This window comes from Oncorhynchus mykiss, chromosome 16 (genome assembly GCF_057628025.1).
Source record: "Oncorhynchus mykiss isolate SJ-2025 chromosome 16, ASM5762802v1, whole genome shotgun sequence".
NCBI classification, from domain to species: Eukaryota; Metazoa; Chordata; class Actinopteri; order Salmoniformes; family Salmonidae; genus Oncorhynchus; species Oncorhynchus mykiss.
This window is the reverse complement of record NC_143037.1, coordinates 21,996,082-22,019,153: the sequence shown is the minus strand read 5'-3', so window position 1 is coordinate 22,019,153 and position 23,072 is coordinate 21,996,082. Positions and strand designations below refer to the sequence as shown.

The window sequence follows — 23,072 nt, the reverse complement described above, 5'->3', positions numbered from 1 at the left end:
GTTGGAGGTGGCTTATGGTAGATAAATTAACATTCAAATCTCTGGTAACAGCTCTGGTGGACATTCCTGCAGTCAGCATGCCAATTGCACGCTCCCTCAGAACTTGAGATATCCTGTGGCATTGTGTTGTGTGACAAAACTGCACATTTTAGAGTGGCCTTTATTATCCCCATCACAAGGTGCACCTGTGTAATGATCATGGTGTTTAATCGGCTTCTTGATATGCCACACCTGTCAGGTGGATGGATTATCTTGGCAAAGGAGAAATGCTTACTAACAGGGATGTCAACAAACTTACCCACAAAATTTGAAAGAAATAAGCTATTTTGTGCGTATGGAACTTTTCTGGGATCTTTTATTTCAGCTCATGAAACATGGGACCAACACTTTACATGTTGCCTTTATACCTGGAACAAAAAAGAGTTCTACCTGGGACCAAAAATGGTTATCCTATGGGGATAGCTTAAGAACACTTTTGGAACATGTAGGAGTGTAGCCTGAAAACAAAAAAATGCTTGTAAAAGGACGTAGTTATGGTAGATTCAGTATAATATATCATGGGTGTTCTTTCTAAATCGCCTCTTTTTATTGTGTCATAGTAAGTACTTTCTCTCACAGTAAACTCTTTTTACCTTCTGTTGGGAGCATAGGTCATCCACATTTTGGGGGGGATCCAGCAGAGAATTCAAATGGCCTAGTTTCATACAAGGCATCAATATTGAGACCACTCATGTTGCAATGTGTTTTGGCATACACTAGAGCATAGTGTACAAAGAGCACTACACATGATGATGGGCAATGTCTTACAGTAAAAGTTGCATCTCTGACTGATATGAAATGACAGTGTTAGGGCGAGAATGTTGAAATCAACCTGACCTCAATATGACTTTAGAACTGAGGTTGATGTCATCAAGTTGAGTCAAGGGCCAGCGTTACCCGTTATGGCGTCTGTGTAAACATTCACTTATGTCTAGGAGTGTGTCTATGTGTGTGTGCCCATGTGTGTGTGGGTATGCTCGGGTGTCGTTCCTGCATGTGTGTGTGTGTGGGGGCGGGGGGGGGGGTTCTGAAACCACAAAGCCACGTGAGAATAGCGTAATTATGTGAAGAGCTCCAGTTACCACTCCAACAATATTTTCATGCCAGGAATTATGACTCTTTGCCATCTGTCCTAAAATAGGCATATTGAACATTTCAGTCTCACCGTAAAAAATAAATGAAAATCCTTGCACTAGGTGCATGTAATATGGAAAATGGACGACCATAATCACTCAATTCAACTAAAATAGATGGCGTTACGTAATCTGTTGATGGTAATGATGCAATCTGATATTTTATTTTAGGACAGGGCCTGATTGGCTTTGACATTTACAATATGATGTGTGTACAGGTGGTCCGTACAGGGGTTTCCATTTGGAATGTTTGATTCATGACATTATTTGTCCATGTCTCAGAATTCAGTGTATTTCTCACTGTGCCATTATAACATGGACTGTGAAAAAGGATGTGAATATTATATTCCATGGGTATGCTCTTTTACTGTGCAATACAGTATGTTACCAGATCAGGGCCAGGATTTCCCCTGACCATGTGACCTGACCAAAGAAAGAGAGACTCTGGTCACATGGTAACGGAATAGATCCTGACTATATACACTGCTCAAAAAAATAAAGGGAACACTTAAACAACACAATGTAACTCCAAGTCAATCACACTTCTGTGAAATCAAACTGTCCACTTAGGAAGCAATACTGATTGACAATAAATGTCACATGCTGTTTTGCAAATGGAATAGACAACAGGTGGAAATTATAGGCAATTAGCAAGACACCCCCAATAAAGGAGTGGTTCTGCAGGTGGTGACCACAGACCACTTCTCAGTTCCTATGCTTCCTGGCTGATGTTTTGGTCACTTTTGAATGCTGGCGGTGCTTTCACTCTAGTGGTAGCATGAGGCGGAGTCTACAACCCACACAAGTGGCTCAGGTAGTGCAGCTCATCCAGGATGGCACATCAATGCGAGCTGTGGCAAGAAGGTTTGCTGTGTCTGTCAGCGTAGTGTCCAGAGCATGGAGGCGCTACCAGGAGACAGGCCAGTACATCAGGAGACGTGGAGGAGGCCGTAGGAAGGCAACAACCCAGCAGCAGGACCGCTACCTCCGCCTTTGTGCAAGGAGGAGCAGGAGGAGCACTGCCAGAGCCCTGCAAAATGACCTCCAGCAGGCCACAAATGTGCATGTGTATGCTCAAACGGTCAGAAACAGACTCCATGAGGGTGGTATGAGGGCCCGACATCCACAGGTGGGGGTTGTGCTTACAGCCCAACACCGTGCAGGACGTTTGGCATTTGCCAGAGAACACCAAGATTGGCAAATCCGCCACTGGCGCCCTGTGCTCTTCACAGATGAAAGCAGGTTCACACTGAGCACGTGACAGACGTGACAGAGTCTGGAGACGCCGTGGAGAACTTTCTGCTGCCTGCAACATCCTCCAGCATGACCGGTTTGGCGGTGGGTCAGTCATGGTGTGGGGTGGCATTTCTTTGGGGGGGCCGCACAGCCCTCCATGTGCTCGCCAGAGGTAGCCTGACTGCCATTAGGTACCGAGATGAGATCCTCAGACCCCTTGTGAGACCATATGCTGGTGCGGTTGGCCCTGGGTTCCTCCTAATGCAAGACAATGCTAGACCTCATGTGGCTGGAGTGTGTCAGCAGTTCCTGCAAGAGGAAGGCATTGATGCTATGGACTGGCCCGCCCGTTCCCCAGACCTGAATCAAATTGAGCACATCTGGGACATCATGTCTCGCTCCATCCACCAACGTCACGTTGCACCACAGACTGTCCAGGAGTTGGCGGATTCTTTAGTCCAGGTCTGGGAGGAGATCCCTCAGGAGACCATCCGCCACCTCATCAGGAGCATGCCCAGGCATTGTAGGGAGGTCATACAGGCACTTGGAGGCCACACACACTACTGAGCCTCATTTTGACTTGTTTTAAGGACATTACATCAAAGTTGGATCAGCCTGTAGTGTGGTTTTCCACTTTAATTTTGAGTGTCTCCAAATCCAGACCTCCAATGGAAATCAAATTTATCAACCCATGATCATTTTTGTGTGATTTTTGTTGTCAGCACATTCAACTATGTAAAGAAAAAAGTATTTAATAAGAATATTTAATTCATTCAGATCTAGGATGTGTTCATTTAGTGTTCCCTTTATTTTTTTGAGCAGTGTACATACACTCAGTGCACAAAACATTAGGAACACCTTCCTAATATTGAATTGCACACCCTTTTTCCCTCAGAACCTCCTCAATTCATTGGGACATGGACTTTATAAGGTGTCGAAAGCATTCCACAGTGATGCTGGCCCATGTTGACTCCAGTGCTTCCCACAAATGTGTCAAGTTGGCTGGGTGTCCTTAGGGTGGTGGACCATTCTTGAGACACGCGGGAAACTGTTGTGTATGAAAATCCTAGCAGTGTTGCAGTTGTTGACACACTCAAACCGGTGCGCCTGGCACCTACTACCATACCTCCTTCAAAGGCACTTAAATATGTTGTCTTATCCATTCACCCTCTGCATGGCACACATACACAATTCATGTCTCAATTGTCTCAAGGCTTAAAAAACATTTAACCTGTCTCCTCCCCTTCATCTACGCTTATTTAAGTGGATTTAACAACTGACATCAATAAGGGATCATAGCTTTCACCTGGATTCACCTGGTCAGTCAATGTCATGGAAAGAGCAGGTGTTCCTAATGCTTTGTACACTCCGTGTATAATATCAACTTTCTGTGCTGTCAATCATCCCCCAGGTCACCATGGTAACAGCGTGCGAAGACTGGCTCTACGCTTAGAGGCTCTGAGCTCTCAGGTGCAGCGGCTAGCGAGGGAGAGAGACACTCCCCAGCCTGCTAAAGAAGAACTTATTAACCTTCTGCAAAGGTACATCTACACTCCTAACACACATCCACACTCAGACAAAGTAGTTAAAATCATGTTATTGGATATTCAATACATAAATTCAACATTATATCAGACACACAGCACTGAAACTGCATTTTTCTGGTGAGTCTCATGTGGGTGTGTATGTGCGTAATTGTGTGGTCACCCAGTCTCCGGCAGGACCAGGAGGGCTTGGTGCGGTCCGTGGAGCGAGAGTTACAGAGAATGGCCCAGAAGCTGGAAAGCCTCGGTCATCAGCCCCACACACCACGACCACAAGACGACCACAGACCGCAGACAGGTAGGACCACAACCAGCACTGGTCATAGCCTTTCTCTAACTAGTAATAATACAATATGGTTCTTTAGTAGGCATACATTTATTATCAAAAGCAACTTACAGTACAGAGGGGCCATGCAGGAATCAAACCCCAAACTTGGAACCACATTGGAACTACATCATATAACATTAGCTAGAGAAGCTTATCATAACAGAGAGACCTATAATTACAATTGGATCCTGTGTTGCTCAGATGGTAGATCATGGCGCTTGTAACACCAAGCGTCGTGGGTTTGATTCCACTGGGGCCACCCGCATGTAAAATGTCTGCATGCATGACTGTAAGTTGCTCTGGATAAAACCGTCTGCTAAATGGCATATATTATTATACACTGAGTATACCAAACATTACAGTGGCATGTGAAAGTATTCACCCCCCTTGGCATTTTTCCTATTTTGTTGCCTTACAACCTGGAATAAAAATATATATCTTTTTTTTTGGGGGGGGGGTTGTATTATTTGATTTACACAACATGAAGATGCAAAAAATATATATTTTTGTGAAACAAACAAGAAATAAGACAGTCATTACTTCGTAGAGCCACCTTTTGCAGCAATTACAGTCTCTATAAGCTTGGCACATCGAGCTACTGGGATTTTTGACCATTCTTCAAGGCAAAACTGCTCCAGCTCCTTCAAGTTGGATGGTTTCCGCTGGTGTACATCAATCTTTAAGTCATACCACAGATTCTCAATTGGATTGAGGTCTGGGCTTTGACTAGGCCATTCCAAGACATTTAAATGTTTCCCCTTAAACCACTCGAGTGTTGCTTTAGCAGTATGCTTAGGGTCATTGATTGTCCTGCTGGAAGGGGAACCTCTGTCCCAGTCTCAAATGTCTGGAAGACTGAAACAGGTTTCCTTAAAGATTTCCCTATATTCTATCACAGTGCCATCCATTTTGTTACCAAAGCCCCTTATACCACCCACCACTGCGACCTGAATGCTCTAGCTGGCTGGCCCTCGCTACATACAGTGCCTTGCGGAAGTATTCGGCCCCCTTGAACTTTGCAACCTTTTGCCACATTTCAGGCTTCAAACATAAAGATATAAAACTGTATTTTTTTGTGAAGAATCAACAACAAGTGGGACACAATCATGAAGTGGAATGACATTTATTGGATATTTCAAACTTTTTTAACAAATCAAAAACTGAAAAATTGGGCATGCAAAATTATTCAGCCCCTTTCAGTGCAGCAAACTCTCTCCAGAAGTTCAGTGAGGATCTTTGAATGATCCAATGTTGACCTAAATGACTAATGATGATAAATACAATCCACCTGTGTGTAATCAAGTCTCCGTATAAATGCACCTGCACTGTGATAGTCTCAGAGGTCCGTTAAAAGCGCAGAGAGCATAATGAAGAACAAGGAACACACCAGGCAGGTCCGAGATACTGTTGTGAAGAAGTTTAAAGCCGGATTTGGATACAAAAAGATTTCCCAAGCTTTAAACATCCCAAGGAGCACTGTGCAAGCGATAATATTGAAATGGAAGGAGTATCAGACCACTGCAAATCTACCAAGACCTGGCCGTCCCTCTATGTCCATAGGACAACAATCAGTCGTATATTGCACAAATCTGGCCTTTATGGAAGAGTGGCAAGAAGAAAGCCATTTCTTAAAGATATCCATAAAAAGTGTCGTTTAAAGTTTGCCACAAGCCACCTGGGAGACACACCAAACGTGGAAGAAGGTGCTCTGGTCAGATGAAACCAAAATTGAACTTTTTGGCAACAATGCAAAATGTTATGTTTGGCGTAAAAGCAACACACCATCCCCACTGTCAAACATGGTGGTGGCAGCATCATGGTTTGGGCCTGCTTTTCTTCAGCAGGGACAGGGAAGATGGTTAAAATTGATGGGAAGATGGATGGAGCCAAATACAGGACCATTCTGGAAGAAAACCTGATGGAGTCTGCAAAAGACCTGAGACTGGGACAGAGATTTGTCTTCCAACAAGACAATGATCCAAAACATAAAGCAAAATCTACAATGGAATGGTTCAAAAATAAACATATCCAGGTGTTAGAATGGCCAAGTCGAAGTCCAGACCTGAATCCAATCGAGAATCTGTGGAAAGAACTGAAAACTGCTGTTCACAAATGCTCTCCATCCAACCTCACTGAGCTCGAGCTGTTTTGCAAGGAGGAATGGGAAAACATTTCAGTCTCTCGATGTGCAAAACTGATAGAGACATACCCCAAGCGACTTACAGCTGTAATCGCAGCAAAAGGTGGTGCTACAAAGTATTAACTTAAGGGGGCTGAATAATTTTGCACGCCCAATTTTTCAGTTTTTGATTTGTTAAAAAAGTTTGAAATATCCAATAAATGTCGTTCCACTTCATGATTGTGTCCCACTTGTGTCCCATTCTTCACAAAAAATACAGTTTTATATCTTTATGTTTGAAGCCTGAAATGTGGCAAAAGGTCGCAAAGTTCAAGGGGGCCGAATACTTTCGCAAGGCACTTTATTTGTCGCCAGACCCATTGGCTCCAGGTCATCTATAAATCTATGCTAGGTAAAGCTCTGCCTTATCTCAGCTCACTGGCCACCCTTAGCACGCGCTCCAGCAGGTATATCTCACTGGTCATCCCCAAAGCCAACACCTTCTTTGGCCGCCTTTCCTTCCAGTTCTCTGCGGCCAGTGACTGGAACAAAATGCAAAAATCGCTGAAGCTGGAGACTTATATTTCCCTCACTAACTTTAAACATCAGCTATCTGAGCAGCTAACCGATCGCTGCAGCTGTACATAGTCCAACTGTATTGCCTACCTCATCCCCATATGTTTTTATTTACTTTTCTGCTCTTTTGCACACCAGTATCTCTATTTACACATCATCATCTGCTCATTTATCACTCCAGTGTTAATCTGCTAAATTGTAATTACTTTGCTACTATGGCCTATTTATTGCCTACCTCCTCACGCCATTTGCACACACTGTATATAGACTTTCTTTTTTTTCTATTGTGTTATTGACTGTACGCTTGTTTATTCCATGTGTAACTCTGTGTTGTTGTTCGTGTCGCACTGCTTTGCTTTATCTTGGCCAGGTCGCAGTTGTAAATGAGAACTTGTTCTCAACTAGCCTACCTGGTTAAATAAAGGTGACAAAAATAAAATAGAAATTTAGCGACATCCATCATGCCTTCAATTCTGACCAGTTTCCTTGTCCCTGTTGATGAAAAACATCCCCACAGCATGCTGCCACTACCATGCTTCACTGTGGGGATGGTGTTCTCGGGATAATGAGAGGTGTTGGGTTTGCGCCAGACATAGCGTTTTCCTTGATGGCCAAAAATGTCATGGAAAGGTGTTCCTAATGTTTTGTACACTCAGTGTATATATATTATCGTAGAACGTCATACCAGTAACATAGCATATAATGTATCATATCATAACGCATTAGTGAAGATACAATGACTACATGCTTTTGTTGGAGTTGGCACCTGATTAAGCCAATGCAGCCAGTCTCCCCATTACACCACAATAAAACTATTGGTTGACTATAGTGCTTTAGAGATTGGCTGGAGGGACTCTGATATTGTTACTCGAGGCCGCAGTTCAGGGCTGTACAATAGTTCAAGTTCAAAGATTAACAACATAGTGAAGTTAATAGCCTGGGATTCTAGAAGGGATGGTCGTTGGCCAGTAGGGGTCAAAGGTGAGAGACTACAGGTGAATATGATGGAGGGAGTCCTTAAGGCTGATGAATAAGGGGTTTAACAAGTCCCAGAGAGCTAGCTATGCTGGCGGAGTGTGTGTGTGTGTGCATGGTGGTGTGTGTGTGTGTGTGGAGCACCCGCCAGTAGGAAAAGGTTTACGTCCCCGTCCCCCCCCGGAGAGGTGTCAGGTGGGAGTCGGGTTACTGGCCGACCCTGCCACGTGAGGACGGATGGAGGGAGCTGGGGAGGGAGGCAGAAAGGGATAGAGGGATGGAGGGAGAGAGAGAGGGAGAGCAAATGAAAGAGAGAGGAGGAGGGAGAGGGAGAGCGAAGAGAAAGTGAATGCTCACAAACCCTGAATAAGGTGATTCATACAACGCAGGCCACCCCCCCCCCCCCCCCCCCCCCCACACACACACACTTCTCACCACGAGCAGCCCACCCTCCTTCCCGACCCGCCTCTCTTCCCCTCACATTACCTCAGACCCCATAAAGAGCGATCAAATTACCCAGGAGTCCTTTCAATGGCCTGTTGACTCGTACGCGTGTTTTTTCAGATGCTGATTTTTTTTCATCTTCTCATCAGCTTTTTCGGGCTTCGCACCTTGGCTGTGACTGGGATTTTATTTTATTTTCTGCCCGTTTTACAAGGTTGTTTTACACAGCTAAGGCCTGTGTGTTTTGGCATGGTCTGCATTGTAAAGGAGAATGTTTGGGGTGGGGTAGGCAGGTGGGTTAGGTGTGTATGTTTGACATTTATGTGTGTGTGTGTGTGTGTGATTGACACTAGGGGGAAGAAGGTGGAGTGCTTACGGGAAGGGGCCTCTTTGGGAACACAGTGGGTTTCTTCTCATGCTATAGAATGCTACACTGTAAAAAAGCCAATTTAACCAATTGCTCAATCAGCGTTATTCTGAGTTGGGTAGACTTTGAAAGGACACCAAATTCAGCTAATGTGTGTTCAAAAAAAGTTTCACTCAACAAACTTTGCTCATATTGAGTATAAAAACTTGAGTCAAATTACTAACTCATGTTTGCCTTTGGAAGGCAACACTGTATGTTGGTTCAGCTATATGCCCAAATGTTGAGGAAATTCATAATCCTATTGCAGCTTTTGCCGTACAATTGTACGTTGAATCAACAAACTGCTGCATCAAAGCTGGGACTGAGAGACTGAAAAACAGCTTCTATCTCAAGGCCATCAGACTGTTAAATAATCATCACCCGGTTACTCAACCCTGCACCTTAGAGGCTGCTGCCCCATATACATAGACATGGACTCACAAGTCACTTTAATAATGTTTACATACTGCTTTACTCATTTCATATGTATATACTGTATACTATTTTACTGTATTTTAGTCAATGCCACTACATTACTCGTCCTAATAGATATATATTTCTGAATTACATTCTTTTACTTTTAGATTTGTGTGTGTTGTTGTGAATTGTTAAATACTACTGCACTGTTGGAGCTAGGTACACAAGCATTTTGCTACACCCCCAATAACATCTGCTAAATTAATCAATTTTAGAATAAGGTTGTGACATACCAAAATGTGGAAAAAGTCAAGGGATCTGAATACTTTCCAAATGAACTGTATATGGTCATTTTTACATATATAGGGTAAAGTTGCTAATTTAATAATGAGGACAGCAATCACTTTTGCTCCCCGCACTGCATGGTCGTAGCGGGAGAAGAAGAGAAGCTAACTCTGAGTTGGTCAAAACATCCTAAAGGTCTGAACCATTTCATTATGAGATGGGGGGAAATCCAAAGTTGTGCTATATATTCATTGGCTATGTCATAGATCATTTTTTTGTTGAATTTGACCCTGTTTTTCTCCCCAATTTCGTGGTATCCAATTGTTTTTAGTAGCTACTATCTTGGGCTCGGGAGAGACGAAGGTTGAAAGTCATGCGTCCTTGCCAACAAAGGGTATATAACAAAGTATTGAAATAAACTTTTGTTATTGACCAAATACTTATTTTCCACCATAATTTGCAAATAAATTCATAAAAAGATCATACAATGTGATTTTCTGGATTTTTTTTCTAATTTTGTCTGTCATAGTTGAAGTGTACCTATGATGAAAATTACAGGCCTCATCTTTTTAAGTGGGAGAACTTGCACAATTGGTGGCTGACTAAATACTTTTTTGCCCCACTGTATATAATATCACAATCTCTTTTGTCAGGTCTCCGTGAGGTTTGTGAGGTGCCCGAGGACCCTGTGTATCCCCACTGTGCTGAGAAAGTTGCGGTGAGTCACAACACAATTAGTTGACAGTTAATCTTGTAAATGCTAAATCTGTTCTTGTTGTTGGGCCCATGAAGTCAACATTTCTCCTGTTACTGTTGTCCCAAACCTATTTTTCTGTCTCGATCTCTTTCTTTTCGAACACAAACACTTTGGCGTTACATTCCCAGTTCCTGCAAGCCCGTTGGGACTCAGACCTCTGCTATGCTTTCTACGGGGTGGATGGTACCACCTGCTCCATCCTGACCTACCTGAGTGAGAGAGAAGACTTCTGTCCCCCACACCCTGGAAGAAACCATTCAGTACCACCATGGCACCAGCAACCACACACCCACAAAGAGAAGGTAGCTTTAGAACAGGTTGAATGTCACTTGGCATAGGTATTATGACTATCAAAATCTGTCATGGAAAAAACAATGTTTGTATGTATGTCACTGAACATATGCTGACAGTTTTAGTAGCCTTTTGTCGAGATATGAAATGATCTTTTATTATTTTTTATTTAACCTTTTATTCAAGCACAGAGTCATGCTGAGACCACTGTCTCTTTTGCAGATGAGCCCTGCATGTATTTATTGAAACTTTATTTAACTAGGCAAGTCAGTTAAGAACAAGTTCTTATTTACAATGACGGCAAAAGGCCTCCTTCGGGGATGGGGGATAAAAAAAAAATATAATAAAAATAAAGGACAAAACACACATCATGACAAAAGAGACAACACTACATAAAGAGAGACCTAAGACAACAAGATAGCAAGGCAGCAACACATGACAACACAACATGACAACATCATGGTAGCAACACAACATGGCAGTAGCAAAACATGGTACAGTAGCAGCACAAAACATGGTACATGCACAGACAACAGCCCAAAGGCAAGAAGGTAGTGACAACAATACATCACGCAAAGCAGCCACAACTGTCAGTAAGAGTGTCCATGATTGAGTCTTTGAATGAAGAGATTGAGATAAAATTGTCCAGTTTGAGTGTTTGTTGCAGCTTGAGCACATCAATAAATGACAATGACACTATATATACAGTTGAAGTCGGACGTTTACATACAGTTAGGTTGGAGTCATTAAAACTTGTTTTTTAACCACTCCACAAATTTCTTGTTAACAAACTACAGTTTTGGCAAGTCGGTTAGGACATCTACTTTGTTCATGACAAGTAATTTTTCCAACAATTGTTTACAGACAGATTATTTCACGTATCACAATTCGAGTGGGTCAGAAGTTTACATACACTAAGTTGACTGTGCCTTTAAACAGCTTGGGAAATTATGTCATGGCTTTAGAAGTTTCTGATAGGCTAATTGACATCATTTGAGTCAATTGGAGGTCTACCTGTGGATATATTTCAACACCTACCTTCAGACTCTGTGCCTCATTGCTTGACATTATGGGAAAATCAAAAGAAATCAGCCAAGACCTCAGAAAAAAATTGTAGACCTCCACAAGTCTGGCTTATCCTTGGGAGCAATTTCCAAATGCCTGAAGGTGCCACGTTCATCTGTACAAACAATAGTACGCAAGTATAAACACCATGGGACCACGCAGCTCTCATATCGCTCAGAAAGGAGACATGTTCTGTCTCCTAGAGATGAACGTACTTTGGTGCCAAAAGTGCAAATCAATCCCAGAACAACAGCAAAGGACCGTGTGAAGATACTGGAGGAAACAGGTACAAAGTATCTATATCCACAGTAAAACAAGTCATATATCGACATAACCTGAAAGGCCACTCAGCAAGGAAGAAGCCACTGCTCCAAAACCGCGATAAAAAAGCCAGACTATGACTGCACACGAGGACAAAGATTGTACTTTTTGGAGAAATGTCCTCTGGTCTGATGAAACACAAATATAACTATTTGGCCATAATGACCATTGTTATGTTTGGAGGAAAAAGTGGGAGGCTTGCAAGCTGAAGAACAACATCCCAACCGTGAAGCACGGGGGTGGCAGCATCATGTTGTGGGGGTGCTTTGCTGCAGGAGGGACTGGTGGACTTCACAAAATAGATGGCACAATGAGGTAGGAAAATTGTGTGGATATATTGAAGCAACATCTCAAGACATCAGTTAAAGCTTGTTTGCAAATGGGTCTTCCAAATGGACAATGACCCCAAGCATACTTCCAAAGCTGTGGCAAAATGTCTTAAGGACAACAAAGTCAAGGTATTGGAGTGGCCATCACAAAGCCCTGACCTCAATCCCATAGAAAATGTGTGGGCAGAGCTGAAAAAGCTTGTGCGAGTAAGGAGGCCAACAAACCTGACTCCTTTACACCAGACAATAATTATGTTGGTCGCACAGGTCACCACCTTTGTGAAGGGGGAGTATATGGGCTGCCTTCCAGACCCTGGGGATGGTACAGAAATAATTGTAAGGTTAAAAATGTGTGTTTAAGATTCTGCAATCAGAGGAGCCGAAAGCTGCAGCAAGAAAGGGTCAAGCAAATCAGCCCCAGTGTTTTTTACATCAATATTGCGCAAGGCGTCTGGCTCATTACAAGTAGAAAGTTGTTGGAATGAAAACAAAGATTCACCAGAAGTTGACGGTACTTCCATCGAGCCAACTAGAGGCTGGGAAATGGGCAGGCAGTCGACTGTCTGACCAGGGTCAATTAAACCACAATTTCTTTCAAATTATAAAGCCTGCCGAGATAAAATGCTGATTTTAGAAGCACTATTTATCTCATCTTTCTCAGTAATGATGCCAGTCTGACAACTTGCTTAGTTAGGGAAGGAGAGGAATTTCCACGCTACAGTGCATTAACTGTTTTCCAACATTTTCGAAATTTCACCACAAGCTTTCTTTGAGGAAGTGCATCTATTTCTCAATTGCCGAAAAAGCTGCCAATCAGCTACGGAGTCAGCATTTCTTGATTTGTCAGCATAACTAGATCTGAAAGTTCTATAGAGAACCAAGAATGTGTTCTATTTCTTACTCTAAGGCGTTTACAGGGACTGTTTTTCTGCCAGAGAGAGAAAATGAATGAGAACAATTCTAGAGCTAATTCAGGGTCAGGCATGCAGCTAATAGAGGAGAAGTCAGAGTAACACATATCATGAAGAAAAGCTTGTGGGGAAAAAAATTACATCTACAGTGACTTCAGAAAGTATTCACACCTCTTGACTTTTTCCACATTTTGTTGTGTTACAGTCTGAATTTAAATTGATTAAATGTAGATTTTTATTGTCACTGACTTACCTACACACACAGAATGTTTTTCAACATTTCTACAAACTTTTTTTTTTTGTTTACCCCTTTTTCTCCCCAATTTCGTGGTATCCAATTGTTGTAGTAGCTACTATCTTGTCTCATCGCTACAACTCCCGTACGGGCTCGGGAGAGACGAAGGTTGAAAGTCATGCGTCCTCCGATACACAACCCAACCAGCCGCACTGCTTCTTAACACAGCGCGCATCCAACCCGGAAGCCAGACGCACCAATGTGTCGGAGGCTACACCGTGCACCCGGCAACCTTGGTTAGCGCGCACTGCGCCTGGCCCGCCACAGGAGTCGCTGGTGCGCGATGAGACAAGGACATCCCTACCGACCAAGCCCTCCCTAACCCGGACGACGCTAGGCCAATTGTGCGTCGCCCCACGGACCTCCCGGTCGCGGCCGGCTGCGACAGAGCCTGGACTCGATCCAGGATCTCTAGTGGCACAGCTAGCACTGCGATGCAGTGCCTTGGACCACTACGCCACTCGGGAGGCCCAGGCATTCTTTCTAACTCAGTTGCCGGAGAGGAAGGAAACAGCGTTTAAAACATTGTTTAATGGCTGTGATAGGAGAAAACTGAGGATGGATCAACAACATTGTAGTTACTCCACAATACTAACCTAATCGACAGAGTGAAAAGAGGAAAGCCTGTACAGAATAATATTAAAAACATGCATCCTGTTTACAACAATGTACAATAAATGTGGCAAAGCAATTCACTTTTTGCCCTGAATACAAAGTTGTATTATTACCACTCAGGATATGACCTAGATGCAGACATAGGAGGTGGATAGTATAGTTCTCAGATAATTGATTATAAATCCTGGGCAGGCAAAGGGCAGGTAGAGGACCGGCAGAGGTTCGTGATCAGGTCAGAGTCAGGCAGGTACAAGATTGAAAGCAGGCTCAGGGTTAGGGCAGGCAGAATGGTCAGAACCAGGAAATAGGAGACAAAGGGCTGTGAGATATAGGTTTAATCCTAGACACATGAAAAGTGGGATGTATGCAGAGGGTACAGGGCAACAGAAGACGAACAGCAGAGGGGCTAAGAATCAAAGAGATGGGGAAAGGGCCGATAAAACGTGGGGACAGTTTGCGGGACTCTACCCGGAGGGGCAGATCCCGAGTGGACAGCCATACCCTCTGCCTGAGACTATACGGGGAGCTGGGGACCGGTGGTGTTTTGACTGTCGTCGATACCTGGGGGTGGTCTTGAGAAGAGCCAACCGGGCTCTCTTCCAGGTACGGTGATGGCGGCGGACAAACATCTGGGCCGAGGGTATGTTGACCTCTTGCTCCTGGAAGAGCGGGGGCTGATATCCCAGGGAGCACTCAAAATGCGAGGGGCTGAGCAAGGGAGGATGTTGCAGGCGTACTCTACCCACACGAGCTGCTGGCTCCAGGTGGGGGGATTGGCGGACACGAGGCAGTGAAGAGCCTGATTGGCTCGCTCCGACTGGCTGTTAGGCTGGGGGTGGAACCCGGAGGACAGGCTGGTCGATGACCCAATCAGCATGCCGAACACCTTCCAGAACTAGGATGAGAACTGAGGACCCCGGTCAGAGACCATGTCCATCGGAAGTCCATGGATCCATGAGCTGCACCATCTCCTTGGCTAAGGGTAGCTTGGGGGAGAGGAATAAAATGGACGGCTTTGGAAAACCGGTCCACCACGTTAAGGATTACTGTGTTGCCATCAGACAGGGGGGAGACCAGTGACAAAGTCCAGGGATTTCCACTCATCCCCTTCCCATATCCATACCAGATGGTAGGCGTTCTGGAGGTCCAAATTGGAGAAGATGGTAGCCCCTGGAGAGGCTCGAAAGCCGAGGCGAGGAGTGGAAGTGGGTAACGATTTTTAACCGTGAGGTCATTCGGGCCCCGGTGGGGAAGGCAGAAAGTGCCGGCGGGGAGGCAGAAGGACTGATACCCCCTGTAGCCAGGGAGTCCTCAATATACATCTCCATCGCCTTGGTCTCCGCCCTGACAGGGAATAAAGCTGCCCCCGAGGTGATTTAGTGCCCGGGAGAAGGTCAATGACTTAGTCATAGGGCCAATGCGGAGGAAGCGAGGTGGCATGGGCCTTGCTGAAAACCTCCCGGAGGTTCCTGGTACTCCGTGAGAACGGCGGAAAGGTCCGGGCTTTTCCCAAGCCCGCAGGAAGACGTCCCGGGGCAGGAATTGCTCCAGCAATGTGTTGAAGGCATGTCCTGGTGTTCCGCCAAGGTCTGGAATCCTTCCATAAGACCTTGAAGTAACTCCTCATGTCTTCCAATGGTGGCTCCCTGGGAGGAGATGGGAGGGCTTGGTCGGTAGGGGTGTCCTTGTCTCATCGCGCACCAGCGACTCCTGTGGCGGGCTGGGCGCAGTGTACGCTAACCAAGGTGGCCAGGTGCACAGTGTTTCCTCCGGCGCATTGGTGCGGCTGGCTTCCGGGTTGGATGTGCGCTGTGTTAAGAAGCAGTGCAGCTTGGTTGGGTTGTGTATCGGAGGACGCATGACTTTCAACCTTCGTCTCTCCCGAGCCCGTACGGGAGTTGTAGCGATGAGACAAGATAGTAGCTACTACAACAATTGTCTACCACGAAATTGGGGAGAAAAAGGGGTAAAAATTCAAAAAAATAAAAAAAATAAAAAAAGAAATGCACAGGGGATAAGGGGGCAGATGGGCGACACCTGGAGGGGGGTGGAGACAAGCACAAAGACTGGTGAAACAGATCAGGGTGTGACATTTATGTTTGGGGCAAATCCAATACAACCTATTACTGAGTACTGAGAATTCCATATTTTCAAGCAAAGTGGTGGCTGCATCATGTTATGGGTATGTTATGGGTATGCTTGTAATCGTTAAGGACTGGGGAGCTTTTCAGGACAAAAAAGAAACGGAATGGGGCTAAGGACAGGCAAAATCCTAGAGGAATACCTGGTTTAGTCTGCTTTCCACAAGATACTGGGTGATGAATTCACCATTCAGCAGGACAATAACCTAAAACACAAGGCCAAATCTACACTGGCATTGCTTACCAAGAAAACAGTGAATATTCCTGAGTGGCCGATTTACAGATTTGAATTAAATCTGCTTGAAAATCTATTGCGAGACCTGAAGATTGTTGTCTAGCAATGATCAACAACCAAATTGTGAGGGCTTGAAGAAGGGGGTAAATGCCATCAACAGATAGTTGTGTATTTTGGCTTATGGACATATCAAAAACCAAAAGCACATTTTTTGGGGGTGATATTTAGAGAACTTGATGCCACGAGTTGATTTCACTTATATAGCCACCCTCCCCCTTCTTTCAGTCTGTGACACCTGAAGATGTGGTAATCAGCAATGTCCTTATCCGGGATCGAGCCATTTGTCCAAGTCTCTGTGAGAACCAAAATCTCCAGGCTCATGTCATTCACCCAAATATCATGAAGGTCCATCTTTGACGTCAAACTTTGTGCGTTGATATGTATCAACCCAACTCTATGCAATTTGAATACAGCAGGGGTATCCATTTTTGTGGTATTTGAAATAACATTATGGGACGAGCTTACCACAGTGGGATGAGTTTCCTGAGCAGGGGTTGGGATGTTTTTGAGTCAATGATTTATAAGAGCCTCCTTAATGTTGGCCAAGATAACTTTTGCCCCTTTCATATTTGGATGCAAGCCATACCTCAATCAAATTATTTTACCTAATTCTAACTTGCATACACTACTTTCGTACTGCTTTAATATTGTTGTTCAATAATCCCTTTTTATTTCACACAGGCAGAGGTCCGGACGACTCTGAGGCCATTGTATGAGGTGTTTGGTGGAATTCAGGGTCCTGCAGGAAGGTTCATCCGGTCCAGGGTGGAGAGGCTGTCTACATGCTGGATAAAGGCGGGACACAGGATACGAGAGAACACCACAAAGACGACTTCACTGCAGAATAGGGTGGGTTAACCACAGAGATCCTATTAAATTAACTTCTAATGTCATTCTATGGGGTTAACATACTTTGAAGTTCATTCGATTTCAAACTCCCACATACTGCATCTATATTTATAATCCCCCTATCTCCTGCTGTAATATTTTCATACACTTGAAGTTGGAAGTTTACATACACCTTAGCCAAATACATTTAAACTCAGTTTTTCACAATTCCTGACATTTAATCCTAGTAAAAATTCCCTGCAGCAAAGCACCCCCACAACATGATGCTGCCACCCCCGTGCTTCACGGTTGGGATGTTGTTCTTCGGCTTGCAAACCTCCCACTTTTTCCTCCAAACATAACAATGGTCATTATGGCCAAATAGTTCTATTTGTGTTTCATCAGACCAGAGGACATTTCTCCAAAAAGTGCGATCTTTGTCCCCATGTGCAGTTGCAAACCGTAGTCTGGCTTTTTTATGGCGGTTTTGGAGCAGTTGCTTCTTCCTTGCTGGGCAGGCTTTCAGGTTATGTGGATATAGGACTCGTTTTACTGTGGATATAGATACTTTGTACCTGTTTTCTCCAGCATCTTCACAAGGTCCTTTGCTGTTGTTTTAGGATTGATTTTCATTTTTGGCACCAAAGTACGTTCATCTCTAGGAGACAGAACGCGTTTCCTTCCTGAGCGCTATGATGGCTGCGTGGACCCATGGTGTTTATACTTGCGTACTATTGTTTGTATAGATGAACCTGGTACCTTCAGGCGTTTGGAAATTGCTCCCAAGGATGAACTAGACTGGTGGAGGTCTACAATTATTTTTCTGAGGTCTTGGCTGATTTCTTTTGATTTTCCCATGATGTCAAGCAAAGAGGCACTGAGTTTGAAGGTGGGCATTGAAATACATCCACAGGTACACCTCCAATTGACTCAAATGATGTCAATTAGCCTATCAGAAGCTTCTAAAGCCATGACATAATTTTCTGAAGTTTTCCAAGCTGTTTAAAGGCACAGTCAACTTAGTGTATGTAAACTTCTGACCCACTGGAATTGTGATACAGTGAATTATAAGTGAAATAATCTGTCTGTAAACAATTGTTGGGAAAATGACTAAAAGTCGATGTCCTAACCGACTTGCCAAAACTGTAGTTTGTTTACCAGAAATTTGTGGAGTGGTTGAAAAACTAGTTTTAAAGACTCCAACCTATGTGTATGTAAACTTCCGACTTCAACTGTATGTCTTCAATTATTTTTAGTTACTATTCCTTAGGTTAGTCATAGTGCTTGCGCTGATATGCTGGTGGGATGATTGTTGAATGTGTAATATTGAAGTGATAAAACCTCTATATACTCAAAAAGGCTGTGTTTTAAAAGTTATTTCTGCATGTGCTCCCAGGTGCTAGAAATATTTCTAATACCTTGATATCCAACATCATTGTGGCTTCGCGTATCCATTTCAATGTAATGAAGACTGATCTAATCATGAGTAATCATCTTCCTCCACCTCCATGTTCTCCCCCTCTCTAGGTCCTGCTCTACCCAGGGGTCCTGTCTGGGAGTGCGGGCCAGCGGTTCGGGGCCATGGTGGATCAAGGGGGGCCTCTGGGAGAGCTGGTGCAGTGGGCTGACCTCAGTGCCTCTCTCTTCATCTTGGGTCACAATCTGACCTTTACCACCTCCCAGAACCACCTGCACAGGTAACACACCATAGAAATAGAATTACTATAATGGGAATCCCCATTCAAGTCAATGTTCTGTGATGGATGGGTCAGCGGCCATATTAAGTGAACCCATAACCAGGAAGGCAAGCCAGAAGTACAGGATTCAAGGTGTGCTTTACACACCTTTTAATAAAATATGTCTAGTACCTTGATATCCAACAACATCATCATGGCTTTGCATATCCATTGAAATTTATTGAAGACTGATCTAATCATGAATAATCATCATCCTTTGACAACTTAAAGCTCTCACAATGCATTGTCACTTTGAGTTCTATCTCACCATCACAGAGTGTTTGTTTGTGTTTGGTGGAGCAGTGTGATAGGTGCAGCCCCGGGCAAAGGAAGCTGCCCCATCCAGATGCCCCTGCCCTTTGACCTCATCTATACAGACTACCACGGCCTAGCCCATCTCCAGGGAGCCATGGGGCTGGCCTTCAATCACTACCAGTAATGGCACTTTGGTTACTTTTGTTAACATGTTGGATTAAATGAGCCTTATTCCAAGGTACTGTAACAATATATATCATTACCATGTAATTACCATGAAGCAAACTCGTAAGTACTAGATTCAAGACAGTTTTTCCACATAATTTCAAGTCACATAAGATACAGTTCAACACAATGAAATATTCCTATGATGATACATTTCTTCCTCTCTCCAGATGCCGCTTCCGAATCCTTGACTCTTTTGGTACGGAACCGGCTTTCAACCTAGGGACGTATGCCCGTAGCCATGGTTACAACACGCTATGGGGAAGCTGGCGTCTACAGCCACTGCAGTACATGACCATGTTCCGTGAGTATACTGTATGTGTATGGGTGGGTTAACAGATGTGATCGTACGTGTAACAGATGTGTAACTAACTCTCTTGCATTGTGTTTTTAAAGAAAGGAATGCTCAGCCAGAGATCCCAGTTGATTGGTGTTTATTCTGACGGTAGACACAAGGAAGCACATTAGATGTGCAGGACAACAGTATGTTGATGGCTGCAGATTTGTCTGTTAGCATGGGAATAACTGTGAATTAGCAGGGAGCTAATGCGGCCGTTACAATTAGAGCATGCTTGCTAGCTCGCTCTTACAGCAATAACATACAAAACACATCCAAGGAAGCCAGAAATATCTAACACGTACCACACACACACACACACACACACACACACACACACACACACACACATTTACTGTATATATACAGTGCCTTCAGAAAGTATTCACACCCCTTTTTCCACGTTTTGTTGTCTTACAGCCTGAATTTAAAATGGATTCAATTGAGATTTTTGGTCACTGGCCTACACACAGTACCCATAATGTCAAAGTGAAATTATGTTTACAAATGAAAAGTTGAAATGTCTTGAATCAACAAGTATTCAACCCCTTATGGCAAGCCTAAATAAGTTCAGGAGTAAAAATGTGCGTAACAAGCCACATATTAAGTTGCATGGGCTCACTCTGTGTGCAATAATAGTGTTTAACATGATTATTGAATGATTACTTCATCTCTCATCTCCACACATACAATTATCGGTAAGGTCCCTCAGTTGAGCTGTGAATTTCCAACACAGATTCAACCACAAAGACCAAGGAGGTTTTCTAATGCCTCTCAAATAATGGTACCTATTGGTAGATGGGTAAAAAAAAATGTTTTATCAGACATTGAATATCCCTTTGAGCATGGTGAAGTTATTAATTACACTGTGGATCAATACACCCAGTCACTACAAAGACACAGGTGTCCTTACTAACTCAGTTGCCAGAGAGGAAGGAAACCGCCAATGTGATAGGAGAAAACTGAGGATAGATCAACAAAATTGTAGTTACTCCATAATACTAACCTAATTGACAGAGTCTTAAGGTGAATTCATCTCCCAGTGTCTGGTGGAATTTTCACATTTTTATTTTTTTGTACAGAATACAGTTTTTCGAAAATATGCATGCTGTTTGCAACAAGGCACTAAATTAATACTGCCAAAAAATGCACTTTTTGTCCTGAATGCAAAGTGTTATATTTTGTGGAAATCCATTACAAAACCTGGTTCAGTCTGCTTTCCACCAGACACAGGGAGATGAATTCACCTTTCAGCAGGACAATAACATTAAACACAAGGCCAAATTTCACAATCTCCCCCTATCTGCAAGCGTAGCAAATAACATAACACCTGACTAATATGTCAATTCAACCAACCAATAGGAATACATAAACATTGAATACATACAGTGGGGCAAAAAAGTATTTAGTCAGCCACTAATTGTGCAAGTTCTCCCACTTAAAAATATGAGAGGCCTGTAATTTTCATCATAGGCACACTTCAACTATGACAGACAAAACGAGGAAAAAAAATCCAGAAAATCACATTGTAGGATTTTTTATGAATTTATTTGCAAATTATGGTGGAAAATAAGTATTTGGTCAATAACAAAAGTTTATCTCAATACTTTGTTATATACCCTTTGTTGGCAATGATAGAGGTCAAACATTTTCTGTAAGTCTTCACAAGGTTTTCACACACTGTTGCTGGTATTTTGGCCCATTCCTCCATGCAGATCTCCTCTAGAGCAGTGATGTTTTGGGGCTGTTGCTGGGCAACACGGACTTTCAACTCCCTCCAAAGATTTTCTATGGGGTTGAGATCTGAAGACTGGCTAGGCCACTCCAAGACCTTGAAATGCTTCTTACGAAGCCACTCCTTCGTTGCCCGGGCGGTGTGTTTGTCATTCATCATTGTCATGCTGAAAGACCCAGCCACGTTTCATCTTCAATGCCCTTGCTGATGGAAGGAGGTTTTCACTCAAAGTCTCATGATACATGGCCCCATTCATTCTTTCCTTTACACGGATCAGTCGTCCTGGTCCCTTTGCAGAAAAACAGCCCCAAAGCATGATGTTTCCACCCCCATGCTTCACAGTAGGTATGGTGTTCTTTGGATGCAACTCATCATTCTTTGTCCTCCAAACACGACGAGTTGAGTTTTTACCAAAAAGTTCAATTTTGGTTTGATCTGACCATGTGACATTCTCCCTTCTTCTGGATCATCCAAATGCTCTCTAGCAAACTTCAGACGGGCCTCCCACAGTTGATTTCTTCAAACCAAGCTGCTTATTGCAGATTCAGTCTTCCCAGCCTGGTGCAGGTCTACAATTTTTGTTTCTGGTATCCTTTGACAGCTCTTTGGTCTTGGCCATAGTGAAGTTTGGAGTGTGACTGTTTGAGGTTGTGGACAGGTGTCTTTTATACTGATAACAAGTTCAAACAGGTGCCATTAATACAGGTAACGAGTGGAGGACAGAGGAGCCTCTTAAAGAAGAAGTTACAGGTCTGTGAGAGACAGAAATCTTGCTTGTTTGTAGGTGACCAAATACTTATTTTCCACCATAATTTGCAAATAAATTCATTAAAAATCCTACAATGTGATTTTCTGGATTATTTTCCTAATTTTGTCTGTCATAGTTTTTTAAGTGGGAGAACTTGCACAATTGGTGGCTGACTAAATACTTTTTTTGCGCCACTATCTCTGCAGTGGCAAGTGGAAACAAAATGAACCCTGTTATACAGTACTAGTCAAAAGTTTGGACACACCTACTCATTCCAGGGTTTTTCTTTATTGTTACTATTTTCTACATTGTAGAATAATAGTGAAGACATCAAAACTATGAAAAAGCACTCTATGGAATCATGTAGGAACCAAGAAAGTGCTAAACAAATCAACATATATTTTATATTTGAGATTCTTCAAAGTAGCCACCATTTGCCTTGACGACAGCTTTGCACACTCTTAGCATTCTCACAACCAGCTTCATGAGTTAGTCACCTGGAATGCATTTCAATTGATTGTTCAATCAATCAAATGTATTTATAAAGCCCTTTTTTCATCAGCCGAAGTCATAAAGTGCTATACAGAAACCCAGCCTAAAACCCCAAACAGCAAGCAATGCAGATTCAGAAGCAATTAAAAGTTAATTTGTGGAATTTCTTTCAGCCAATCAGTTGTGTTGTGACA

The 23,072-nt window shown here is 43.4% G+C and overlaps 1 protein-coding gene across 5 annotated transcripts in view; it reads left to right on the top strand.

The window, feature by feature from the left end:
- The window catches only part of LOC110491633 (alpha-1,6-mannosylglycoprotein 6-beta-N-acetylglucosaminyltransferase B), a 57,659-nt gene that overhangs the window by 7,504 nt on the left and 27,083 nt on the right, over window positions 1–23,072 (top strand). For all 5 annotated transcript variants that reach the window (XM_036946502.2, XM_036946501.2, XM_090202230.1 and 2 more), the window contains 8 exons: window positions 3,820–3,949; window positions 4,120–4,250; window positions 10,156–10,220; window positions 10,388–10,561; window positions 17,204–17,371; window positions 18,878–19,047; window positions 19,390–19,521; window positions 19,737–19,870. In XM_036946502.2, coding sequence (XP_036802397.2) covers window positions 3,820–3,949; window positions 4,120–4,250; window positions 10,156–10,220; window positions 10,388–10,561; window positions 17,204–17,371; window positions 18,878–19,047; window positions 19,390–19,521; window positions 19,737–19,870 — 1,104 coding nt within the window. The remainder of the gene's footprint in view (window positions 1–3,819; window positions 3,950–4,119; window positions 4,251–10,155; window positions 10,221–10,387; window positions 10,562–17,203; window positions 17,372–18,877; window positions 19,048–19,389; window positions 19,522–19,736; window positions 19,871–23,072) is intronic.